The following is a 13,115-nucleotide window of genomic DNA, read 5'->3' on the forward strand; positions in this document are numbered from 1 at the left end:
TTTATGAATCCTTCTTTCCATCCATCCATCCATCCATCCATCCATCCATCCATCCATCCATTCATCCAATCATTTGCCTATCATTCTTTCCATCTATCTATCCATCCATCCTTCCATTCTTCCATCTAGTCATTTGTCAATTGTTATTTCCATCCATCCAAATATCTATCTATCTATCTATCTATCTATCTATCTATCTATCTATCTATCTATCTATCTATCTATCTATCTATCTATCTATCTATCTATCTATCTATCTATCTATCTATCTATCTATCTATCTATCTATCTATCTATCTATCCATCCATTCTTTCATCCAGTCATTTTTCAATTGTTCTTTCCACCCATTCATCCATCCATCCATCCATCCATCCATCTATCCATCCATTCTTTCATCCAGTCATTTTTCAATTGTTCTTTCCATCCATCCATCCATCCATCCATCCATCCATCCATCCACCCATCCATTCTTTCATCCAGTCATTTATCAATTGTTTTTTCCATTCATCCATCCATCCATCCATCCAATCATTTGTCAGTCATTCATTCCATCCATCCATCCATCCATCCATCCATCCATCAATCAATCAATCAATCAATCCAATCATTAGTAAATATTAATATTTCGTAAAGCTGCTTTATTTTAAAATGTTCTCATACTTTGCAGTGTCAACATTATTAAGCTGATTCACAGTTATTGAACTGAACTAAAGCTGAAGTTAAATTACGACACTATTATAGCGACTTCACAGAGTAATGCAATATTACACTGCACCTAACCACTTGATGGACACAAAACTTTACATTTTTTGCTTGGTGAGATCTCTTGTTTTCTCTTACCTCTGCAGGTGGTGGTGAACAAGGCAGCGCTGATCGTGAACCAGCTGACACGGAAGGAGGCGTCCCGCCGCGTGCTCATGCAGTCTCCTCAGATGGTGTCGGCAGTGGTGAGGGCCATGCAGAACACTGGAGACCTGGAGACGGCCCGCTGCGCTGCCAGTGTTCTGCACAGCCTCTCACACCAGCGAGAGGGTCTGCTGGCCATCTTTAAATCAGGCGGCATCCCTGCACTCGTGCGCATGCTCAGGTGAAATTTTAAGATATATATTACATTAAAAGTCTGTTTTAAAATGTTTTTTATGTAGAAATATGGCAAATAAAGCAATTACGTTGTCTTAGAATATTACATATCTTTAAAGGTTAAGTTAATATCACATTTTTATCTATTTCACTTATTTAAGAAAGATGCAGATGCCCTTTCGTGACTTAAGTTTCTCTGTAATATCACACAACTGATAAATGACAGATGCCTCGTCGCTCTGATGCGTTCATGTTTTAATTAGTCCCCTGACAGTTCATGGACAGACGAATGGTTTCGGTTGAACGGTTGCAAAGTTTAATGGACATTTGTAGATCCTAAGAGAAGGACACACAATTCTAGATCATCACCAAACTACAGTAACTAGCATCAACATTCATGCCAATTATAGAGATAGTTCACCCATGAATGAAAATTGCCATCTCTCATGTGTCAAACCGTTTTATGAGTTTCTTTCTTTTGTTGAATACAAAGAACATATTTTAATCAAAACTGGTTGATGGGATATATTGACTACAGTAGTAGTAAAAGAAAAATTACAATGCAAGTCAATGGGTGTCATCAAAAAAAAAATTTTATGGAAGTTGATGGGTGCCATCAAAAAAATATTAAAGTCAATGGGTGCCATCAAAAAATGACTATGGAAGTCAATGGGTGCCTTTAAAAAAGGAAATTACTATGGAAGTCAATGAGTGCCATAAAGAAAATTACTATGGAAGTCAATGGGTGCCTTACAAAATTTGTATGGAAGTGTATGGGTGCCATCAAAAATACTATGGAAGTCAATGGGTGCCATCAAAAAATATTATGGAAGTCAATGGGTGCCATCAAAAATACTTTGGAAGTCAGTGGGTGACATAAAAAATACTATGGATGTCAGTGGGTGTCATCAAAAAAATACTATGGAAGACATCTGTACCATCAAAAAATAATTACTATAGAAGTCAATGGGTGCCATCAAAAAAGATACTGTGGAAGTTGATGGTTGACATTAAAAAATACTATGGAAATCAATGAGCGTCATCAAAAAAATGACCATGGAAGTCAATCTGTGCCATCAAAAAAATACTATGAAATCAATAGGTGCCATAAAAAAATACTATGGAAGTCATGGGTGCCATCAAAAAAGTTACTATGAAATCAATGGGTGCCATAAAAAATACTATGGAAGTCATGGGTGCCATCAAAAAATTACTATGGAAGTCATGGGTGCCATCAAAAAATTACTATGGAAGTCATGGGTGCCATAAAAAAAAATACTATGGAAGTCAATAGGTGTCATCAAAAAATTATTCTATGGAAGTCAATAAGTGCCATAAAAATATTACCTGGGAAGTCAATGGGTGCCATAAAAATAATATGAAAGTCAATGGGTGCCATCAAAAAATACTATGAAAGTCAGTGGGTGCCATCAAAAAATACTATGAAAGTCAATGGGTGTCACCAAAAAGTACTATGAAAGTCAATGGGTGCCATAAAAAAAAAATACAATGGAAGTCAGTGGGTGCCATCAAAAATATACTATGAAAGTCAATAAGTGCCATCAAAAAATATACTATGGAAGTCAATAAGTGCCATGAAAAAAAAATTACCTAGGAAGTCAATGGGTGCCATAAAAATACCATGGAAGTCAATGGGTGCCATCAATCAGCATTCTTCAAAAGATTTTGTGTTCAACAGAAGAAAGAAACTGGCAAAAATGGCACGATTAATTTTTTTAAGCGAACTAGCCCTTTAATGCAGTCTTCTTCTTGAGGGAAGCCATAATCCTTGCTTTTTGAGTCTGATTAACCTGCTATTATCATTCGCTGAGCGTGTTTAGCTTTCCTCTCATTGTGGCACACATTCATTTTCCTCACTTTATCTCCTTTATAGTTTGTGAATGGAGCCCAAAGCTAAACTCGGATGAACACTGTGACTGAACTGCTAAAGCAGGACGGTGTGTCCAGTCCCGTCTCTGTGCATGAAAACTGCACCGCAGAGCTGTATTTTAGAGATATATTTGGACTGTGATGGGAAATTTGCTCTGTCAGAAAGCCCATTTACAGCAGATGTTGAGATAATAGAGCAGAGCAGGATCTTTATGACCGTTCAGCCAGAGCCGCTGGATCTTTCACACACACACACACACACACACACACACACACACACACACACACACACACACACACACACACACACACACACACACACACACACACACACACACACACACTATCACCATATTAACTCACAGGGACAGTCTCCTTGCTTCAGTCTGTAGTTAAACAGCTTGATTAAAGATGTTGTGGTGATATCGTGAAGAAATCAGTGTATGACAAATCTAGCAGTCCAGATCTGTAAAGATGAGGTGTGTAATCTTATTGACGTGAAAAATAGTCTCTTCTGTTTCAGTTTAATATGATAGGACTACTGTAAGGCTGTTTACTCTTGCCAGTTTTTGTTTCAAAGCTGCCGGTGTTTGCTTTACATTCTAATCCTGTCGAGTAAACTGTTTTCGAAAAATGTTAAAACATGAGGGCTTGTTTTTAAAGGTGCTGAATGCAGGTTCGACTCTTCTAAATATACACTCACTGGTCATTTTATTAGGTACACCTGTCCAACTGCTCATTAACGCAAATTTTTATTCAGCCAATCACATGGCAACAACTCGACACATTTAGGCATGTAGACACGGACAAGACGATCTGCTGCAGTTCAAACCGAGCATCAGAATGGGGAAGAAAGGGGATTTAAGTGACTTTGAATGTGGCATGGTTATTGGTGCAAGACGGGCTGGACTGAGTATTTCAAAAACTGCTGATCTTCTGGGATTTTCACGCACAACCATTTCTAGGGTTTACAGAGAATGGTCCAAAAGAGAGAAAATATCCAGTGAGTGGCAGTTCTGCTAGAGGTCAGAGGAGAATGGCCAGACTGGTTTGAGCTGATAGAAAGGCTAAAGTAACTCAAATAACCACTCGTTACAACCGAGAAACGCACAACATGTTTAACCTTGAGGCAGATGGGCTACAGCAGCAGAAGACCACACCAGGTGCCACTCCTGTCAGTTAAGAACCGGAAACTGAGGCTACAATTCGCAAAGGCTCACCAAATTTGGACAATGGAAGATTAGAAAAACGTTGCCTGCTCTGATGAGTCTCAATTTCTGCTCCGACATTTGGATTGTGGGGTCAGAATTTGGCGTCAACAACATAAAGTATGGATCCATCCTGCCATGTATCAATGGTTCAGGCTGGTGGTGGTGGTGTAATTGTCTGGGTGATATTTTCTTGGCATCAACACCACAGCCTACCTGAGGATTGTGGCTGACCATGTCCATCCTTGACATGGCTACTGCCAGCAGGATAACATGCCATGTCGTAAAGCGTGAATCATCTCAGACTGGTTTCTTGAACATGACAGTGAGTTCACTGTACTCAGATGGCCTCCACAGTCACCAGAATCCTAATCCAATAGAGCACCTTTGGGATGTGGTGGAAAGGGAATCGCATCATGGATGTGCAAATCTGCAGCAACTGCTATCAATATGGAGCAAAATCTCTGAGGAATATTTCCAGTACCTTGTCGAATCTATACCACGAAGGATTAAGGCAGTTCTGAAGGCAAAAAGGGTCCAACCTGGTACTAGAAAGGTGTACCTAATAAAGTGGCCGGTTAGTGTATATTGATACTAGGATCTAAAAATCTTTATTTTAAATTTAATAAGACCTTTAACCCATAGCTTTACGAAACAGTCCATCTAATTCCTCCTAATCTGTTTGACCAAAATGTTTGAAATGTTCTGTTCTTTCTCCAGTTCACCTATGGAGTCTGTGCTGTTCTATGCCATCACCACGTTACACAACCTGCTACTGCACCAGGAGGGAGCCAAAATGGCGGTGCGCTTGGCTGATGGACTTCAAAGGATGGTTCCCCTTCTGAAAAAGACCAACCCAAAGTTCCTGGCCATCACAACAGACTGCCTGCAGCTGCTTTCATATGGAAATCAGGAGAGCAAGGTGAGGGTTTGCATTTGAGAGTTGATCTCCTTCATATTATTTTGTGTTTGCAGTTTATCCGCTTGTTAAGTAGTGATGTGTTTGTGACGTATGTAATACTGTTTCCGGGTCCATTAATTTGAGTGGAAAAATCATTCGTTTATGATCACGTTTTATTTCCTATCACACATTAAAGTTAATTTTATATAAAGTCATAGTGTACACAACAATCTCTGGGCTAGCTGCATATCAAATACCAAAAATGTAACAATTTATAAAAAAATAATCACTTTCTGGCCATTGGGTATAAGGCATGGACATATATATTGCGATCGTGATTTTTGAAAGCATTAAATCGCTTTGTAAACGTTTATTATTACCATTTCATGAGTCTCCCAATACAGTTGAATAGAGCGCTTGGACCCGGAAGCCGCTTTGCGTGACGTCACACTTAACAAGCGGATAATACATGGGTGGTTGACAGGAGGATTTTAATTGGCTGTTGAACATTCTAAGGTGTGCCGCTATTTTGTGTAAATGCATAACTAAGTTAGTTCCAGCCCAAAACTCCATCAAAAACACGTCAAAAACAAAACAAATATGCAGATTGATTTAAATGTCATTTGACTACCTTGATGTCAAAACCTAGACATCAAACTGACATCTAACATTGGCATAAAACACATGTTAAAAATGGATTAAAGAACTGTCCTGTAGTTCATTTTTTATGTGAATTTTGATGCCAGTGTTGGATGTCTATTTGATGTTGTTTTGACATCTAGGTAGTATTCATTCATTGTAGGGATACAATCATTCATTCATTCATTTTCTTGTCGGCTTTATCCCTTTATTAATCCGGGGTCGCCACAGCTTAATGAACTGCCAACTTATCCAGCAAGTTTTTACGCAGCGGATGCCCTGCCAGCAGCAACCCATCCCTGGGAAACATCCACACACACACACTCACACACACACTCATACACTACGGACAATTTAGCCTACCCAATTCACCTGTACCGCATGTCTTTGGACTATGGGGGAAACCGGAGCACCCGGAGGAAACCCACGCGAAGGCGAACTCCACAGAACATGCAAACTCCACACAGAAACGCCAACTGAGCCGAGGTTCGAACCAGCGACCTTCTTGCTGTGAGGCGACAGCACTACCTACTGCGCCACTGCCTCACCCTGTAGGGATACAATTGTAGTGATACAATACTGGTGTAAAATGTGTCAAATGTGTAACTGAAGCTTCCAGATTAATACAAACTTAATGTGGCATTATTTTTGTGGTCAAAAAGATATAAAGTTGTGTGTTGGGCATCAAATCGATTAGCATTTTTGACATATTTTTTGACATCGAGGTCAATTTGATGTTGTTTTGACCACATCACAGTTCCATATCATTACGCTGAATGATTTAGTTACTTCATAGCCAGTCAGAAATCACAACAAAACAAAACAAAAGGCTTTGGATGAGATGTGTACACATCTACTTACTACACACTGGAGCTTTTTGAGGACAAGAACCTGACAAATGTGTTTGTCAACAATGATTTTAGGTGAGACTACCATAGTATGAGCCGAATAACTGACTGTCTGTTGAGTTACTTAAGGAATAATCGATGGCAGACAGTTGAATTTTGTAGTCCCTTTATTAATCAGGGGTCGCCACAGCAGAATGAACCGCGAACTTATCCATTCATTCATTCATTCATTTCTTTTCTTTTCGGCTTAGTCCCTTTATTAATCTGGGGTTGCCACTGTGGAATGAACCGCCAACTTATCCAGCACATGAATCATCCAAAACGTGAATCATCTCAGACTGGTTTCTTGAACACGTCAATGAGTTCACTGTACTCAAATGGCCTCCACAGTCACCAGATCTCAATCCAATAGAGCACTTTTGGAATGTGGTGGAATGGTAGATTCGTATCATGGATGTGCAAATCTGCAGCAACATGTCAATATGGACCAAAATCTCAGAGGAATATTTCCAGCACCTTGTTGAATTTGTGCCATGAAGGATTAAAGCAGTTCTGATAGCAAAAGGAGGTCCAACCTAGTACTAGTAAGGTGTACCTAATAAAGTGGCCGTTGAGCGCATATATAATATATAATGTAAAAATACAGTGTAGTCAGCAGTATTTTATTAATTTCAAGACTGATGAACAAATAAAATCAAACATACTAAAAATGACTGGTATTAGTCCACTGTAAAAAAGCTGGGATCCACACAATCGATTTGTTTTGGGACAACATGAAGTTATTAAGTTAACTTATTAGTGCTTACAAATTTAAGTGGATTGATCATAAAACAATTAAGTTGTCCTTAAAAAACTTAATAATTGTGTTGTTTAGGTTCATTTTAAATAAGCATTTTGAGCAAACAACAAACAACATGTTACAATTCCAATGACTCGAAATGTCAGAAGCATTTGTGGAAGCCACTACAGTCTTAAAAACACATGATGCATACAGTATATGATTCAGCCTCTAAACTCAACTAGATTTAAAACTAATTAAAAAAATATTAAAAGTGCAATTTATGCTATTTAACTTATCCAGCACATGTTTTACGCAGCGGATGCCCTTCCAGCCGCAACCCAACACTGGGAAATACCCATACACTCTTGCATTCACACATACTCTACGATCAATTTAGCGTACCCAATTAACCTATAGCGCATGTGTTTGGACTGTGGGGTAAACCGGAGCACCTGGAGGAAACCCACGCCAACACGGGGAGAACATGCAAATTTCAGACAGAAATGCCAACTGACCTAGCAGGGGCTCGAACCAGCGACCTTCTTGCTGTGAGGCGATCGTGCTATCTACTGCGCCACCGTCACACCTAAGCTAATATTTTAGTTGCCAATCATCCCTAACAATATCCTTGTTGTGTTCGTCTCCTCTCAGTTGATCATCCTGGCTAATGGCGGACCAGAATGTTTGGTATTCATTATGAGAAACTACAACTACGAGAAGCTCCTCTGGACCACCAGTAGAGTCCTGAAGGTGCTTTCTGTCTGTCCAAGCAACAAGCCGGCAATTGTAGATTCTGGTGAGTGTGTGCGTGTGTGTGTGTGTGTGTGTGTGTGTGTGTGTGCGTGTGTGTGTGTGTGTGTGTGTGTGTGTGTGTGTGTGTGTGTGTGTGTGTGTGTGTTATGCTCCTCTTTTAACTCTCTTTCACTTTCGCAGTGTTCCTAAAGGACTATTATCTTATCTCTTTATTTTCATTCCCGTGCACTGTTCTCTTGGGCATTTCGGTATAATTTTCTTCTAATGTTGCAATCTCCATCTCATTTTGTCCGCTTCAGATGTTTTAAAATCTTTTCTCACACCTTTCTAGATGTATGAATTTCTAAGAATTTTCCAAGTCATTCATGATTCATGATGCAGATCTATATATGAGATTATTCTTTCATTCATTTTCTTTTCGGCTTAGTCCCTTTATTAATTTGGGGTCGCCACAGCAGAATGAACCGCCTACACTGCAAAAAATGCTTTTCTTACCGAGATTTTTTTGTCTTGTTTCTAGTCCAAATATCTAAAAGTTCTTAAATCAAGAAGCATTTTCTAGACAAGCAAAACATATTGTCTTGTTTTCAGAAATAATATGGCAAAATGAAGTGAGTTTTTCCTCAAATCAAGCAAAATAATTTGCCAATGGGGTAATTCAATTCAGCTTTATTTGTATAGCGCTTTTACAATGTAGATTGTGTCAAAGCAGCTTCACATAAATGGTCATAGTAACTGGAACAGTGTAGTTCAGGTTTTAGTGTTTAAGTTCAGTTCAGTTTAGCTCAGTTCAGTGTGATTTAATCATTACTGAGAGTTCAAACACTGAAGAGCAAATTCATCGATGCGTAGCTCTACCAATCCTGAACCATGCGAGGCAGTGGCGACAGCGGAGAGGGAAAAAATAAATAAAAAAATGGGGTAAGCAAAATAATCTTATCACAAATCGAAAAACAAGATTATTTTGCTTACCCCATTGGCAGATTATTTAGCTTGATTTGAGGAAAAACTCACTTCATTTTGCCATATTATTTCTGAAAACAAGACAATATGTTTTGCTTGTCTAGAAAATGCTTCTTGATTTAAGGATTTGTAGATATTTGGACTAGAAACAAGACAAAAAATCCAATACAGTATATACAGTATGAGATTAGTGGGGGTGATTTTACATTTGTTTGTCTTATGATTGATGTTGCCAATTATTAGAAGGTTTTGACAGAAATTTCTTGAATGTTTTTATAATGTCTTTTAATGTTCTCTAAGGATACATTCACCGGCCACTTTATTAGGTACACCTGTTTAACTGCTCATTAACTCAAATTTGTGATCAAAAGCATCTCTGAACGCACAACACATCCAACCTTGAGGCAGATGGGCAACAGCAGCAAAAGATTACTGCAGGTGCCACTCCAGTCAGCTAAAAACAGGAAACTCAGGCTACAATTCGCACAGACTCACCAAAATTGGACTATAGAAGATTGGAAAAACGTTGCTTGGTCTGATGAGTCTCGATTTTTGATACGACATGTAGATGGTATGGTCAGATTTTGGCATCAACAACATGAAAGCATGGACCCATACTGCCTTGTATAAACGGTTCAGGCTGGTGGTGGTGAGTGGGGGATATTTTCTAGGCACACTTTGAGCCCTTTAGCATCCATTGAGCATCGTGTTAACACCACAGCATAGGAGTTTTGTTGCTGACCATATCCATCGCTTTATGAACACAGTGTACCCATCTTCTGATGGCTACTTCCAGCAAGATCATGCGCCATGTCAAAAAACGTGAATCATCTCAGACTGGTTTCTTGAACACGAAAATGAGTTCACTGTACTCAAATGGCCTCCACAGTCACCAGACCTCAATCCAATAGAGCACTTTTGGAATGTGGTGGAATGGTAGATTCGTATCATGGATGTGCAAATCTGCAGCAACATGTCAATATGGACCAAAATCTCAGAGGAATATTTCCAGCACCTTGTTGAATTTATGCCATGAAGGATTATAGCAGTTCTGATGGCAAAAGGAGGTCCAACCTAGTACTAGTAAGGTGTACCTAATAAAGTGGCCGTTGAGCGCATATGTAATCAAAAATACAGTGTAGTCAGCAGTATTTTATTAATTTCAAGACTGATGAACAAATAAAATCAAACATACTAAAAATGTCTGGTATAAGTACACTGTAAAAAAGCTGGGTTCCACACAATCGATTTGTTTTGGGGCAACATGAAGTTATTAAGTTAGCTTATTAGTGCTTACAAATTTAAGTGGATTGATCATAAAACAATTAGGCTTATTTTAAATAAGCAGTTTGAGCAAACAACAAACAACATGTTACAATTCCAATGACTTGAAATGTCAGAAGCATTTGTGTAAGCCACTACAGTCTTAAAAACACATGATGCATACAGTATACATACTGTACCTGTCAACATTGGGATAAGAAAATAAGGGATATGCCCACCATAATAAGGGATCCTCCCCTTAAAAAAACCCCCCAAATTACTAAATATGTTCATTTGGAGCTGTTTTATTGTAAATAAACAGTTAAATGGTCAGTGATATGTTTTACAATTATTATTAACAAAAGAAAAATAAATATAAACATTAGCAGCAAATACATTAGCAAACAATTCAGCTAATTAAAATGAATAGCTATTATAATGAAATAGAATCAAGCTGTCAAATCTCATTAGTCGTTTCTCCACTGTATAACTTACACATTCTGATTAAGAGCAACGAATGAATCTCGCATTTATTAAGATTTTTTTATTACAATAAACAAAAAGGTGTCACTTTAAAAATGCACACACATTATAATGATAGCATTTGACTGCTTTAAAAACATTTTATGCTTATTTAAGACAAAATTAGTTGTGTTTGGGAAAATAAAAAACACCGAGATCGACATCCTTATATGTTATTATTATTAATAATGTGTGTATGTCTGTTTAAACACGCACCCGAAAGCCAGACTTTCTCTCCGCTTCAAATCGCGTGTACAGAATCCGTTTGGGAAACAGCATCTGTTTATCACTATGAAGCACGTCAGCTGACCGTCATGCACCATTATATGAATGTTTTGAGGATTGTATCGGATGGGTGACGGCACCTGTAATCAAAAGGAAATGGAATCACGCCGTTTTTAATATTTATTTAAAAGTGTTTTCATTCCTAAACAAAGCGAAAGCACAGAAGACTCACGTTTTTGAACATGGGGCGACCCCTGGTGGTTCGGAGGTATGGGTTGCGTATAGGAAGGCTCGGCTGTTCAGACTTAAAATACAGGCGAAATACCTTTACAGGATGATAGCGGGATAGAACTGTAAAATACGGGAGAATCCCGGGAGAAACGAGAGGGTTGACAGGTATGAGTGTATGATTCAGCCTCTGAACTCAACTAGATTTAAAACTAATTAAAAAAAATATTAAAAGTGCAATTTATGCTAAAACCCATCTTTATCTCCAGCTGTCAGTGCCATCGCTGTATGGATGTAACTTTATTAATGCTGACCTTTCAGCGAATTAACACTTAGATACACACTGACAAAGGTTACGGGACTCAAATATCTCGCCTTATCTCGCCTGCCAGTGCCGATCCAATAAAAGTCTTTACAGTTATGGCATGACCATGTCCTCGTCCATATGTCTCGACGCTCGACTTGAGAAAGCACTGAGGATCGGGTAGTTACAACGCAGGATGAGAGGCAGTTTTCAAGGATGTCTCCTAATCTCCTTCCCTCTTTTTATCTTCCTAAGCCATGTGGCTTTTAGTTTATCTGCACAGACTCCAAAAGACATTTCTCTCCCCTTGGCAGACAATGGCTAATCCATGGAGAAATACAGCCTTCTTTATAGAGCGGCTTGTGTAGCTGGATAGTTTTGTTCTTTCTTCCTTTTCTTGTTTTTTTCCTGTGGCTTAGTCCGATAAATATGGACTCTAAACCTCTTTCTCTCCATTTGGCAGGAGGTATGCAGGCCCTCGGCCAACATCTCACAGGTTCGAGTCAGCGGCTAACACAGAACTGCCTGTGGACCCTGAGGAATCTCTCTGACGCTGCAACCAAGCAGGTAAATGAGCTTTTCCACTCTGCCGACCGTGTGTTTGCTCGCTGCTCGCTGTTATTCCTCATGCTTAGGGTTTGAGATTTGTTCTAATCTCTCATCCTGTGCTGAATGACTCAATACGAATGATACCTCAAATCGTGTGGCTTATTGAGCAGAGCTGCTTTTACTTTGCAGAGCAATTGGATTTTTTGGTCCGGTGGATGATGGAGCAGGTGAAAAATCCCACAGATTTATACTGAAAGCCATATGTTGTGGAATTGTGTGCAACCGCACAAAGCGCCCTAGTAACTGCTTATCAATGCCAGAGAAACAATCCAGAGAACACATGCTTAGCAATGGCAAGTAAATTCCTAGCAACCGCTAAGCACCATCTGACAGCCACCCATAATGAGCGATATCCTAGAAATGCCCAAGCAACCACCCAGAGCACCTTAGCATCTGCCTAGCAACCTCCCAGGCATCCTAGCAACATCCTTGCATCCGCCAAGAAACACAAACGGCCAAACCTTTTTATCAACACCTTGTCAATCCCTGCAAAAGCATTAAGAGTATTATATATACTCACCGGCCACTTTATTAGGTACACCTTAGTAGACCCCCTTTTGCCTTCTGAACTGCCTTAATCCTTCGTGGCATCGATTCAACAAGATACTGGAAATATTCCTTAGATTTTGGTCCATATTGACATGATAGCATCACGCAGTTGTTGCTGATTTGTCGGCTGCACATCCATGATGCGACTCTTCCGTTCCACCACATCCCAAAGGCACTCTATTGGATCGAGTTCTGGTGATTGTGGAGGCCATTTGAGTACAGTGAACGTATTGTCATGTTCAAGAAACCAGTCGGAATTGATTCACGCTTGGCGCGTTATCCTGCTGGAAGTAGCCATCAGAAGATGGGTACACTGTGGTCATAAAGGGATGGACATGGTCTGCAACAATA

At 39.3% G+C, this 13,115-nt stretch overlaps 1 protein-coding gene across 4 annotated transcripts in view; it reads left to right on the forward strand.

The window, feature by feature from the left end:
• The window catches only part of jupb (junction plakoglobin b), a 176,738-nt gene that overhangs the window by 127,107 nt on the left and 36,516 nt on the right, over nt 1–13,115 (forward strand). For all 4 annotated transcript variants that reach the window (XM_073931440.1, XM_073931441.1, XM_002665476.8 and 1 more), the window contains 4 exons: nt 850–1,088; nt 4,900–5,101; nt 8,000–8,144; nt 12,070–12,173. In XM_073931440.1, coding sequence (XP_073787541.1) covers nt 850–1,088; nt 4,900–5,101; nt 8,000–8,144; nt 12,070–12,173 — 690 coding nt within the window. The remainder of the gene's footprint in view (nt 1–849; nt 1,089–4,899; nt 5,102–7,999; nt 8,145–12,069; nt 12,174–13,115) is intronic.

The sequence above is a fragment of the Danio rerio genome, chromosome 19, assembly GCF_049306965.1.
Source record: "Danio rerio strain Tuebingen ecotype United States chromosome 19, GRCz12tu, whole genome shotgun sequence".
In the NCBI taxonomy this organism is placed as follows: Eukaryota; Metazoa; Chordata; class Actinopteri; order Cypriniformes; family Danionidae; genus Danio; species Danio rerio.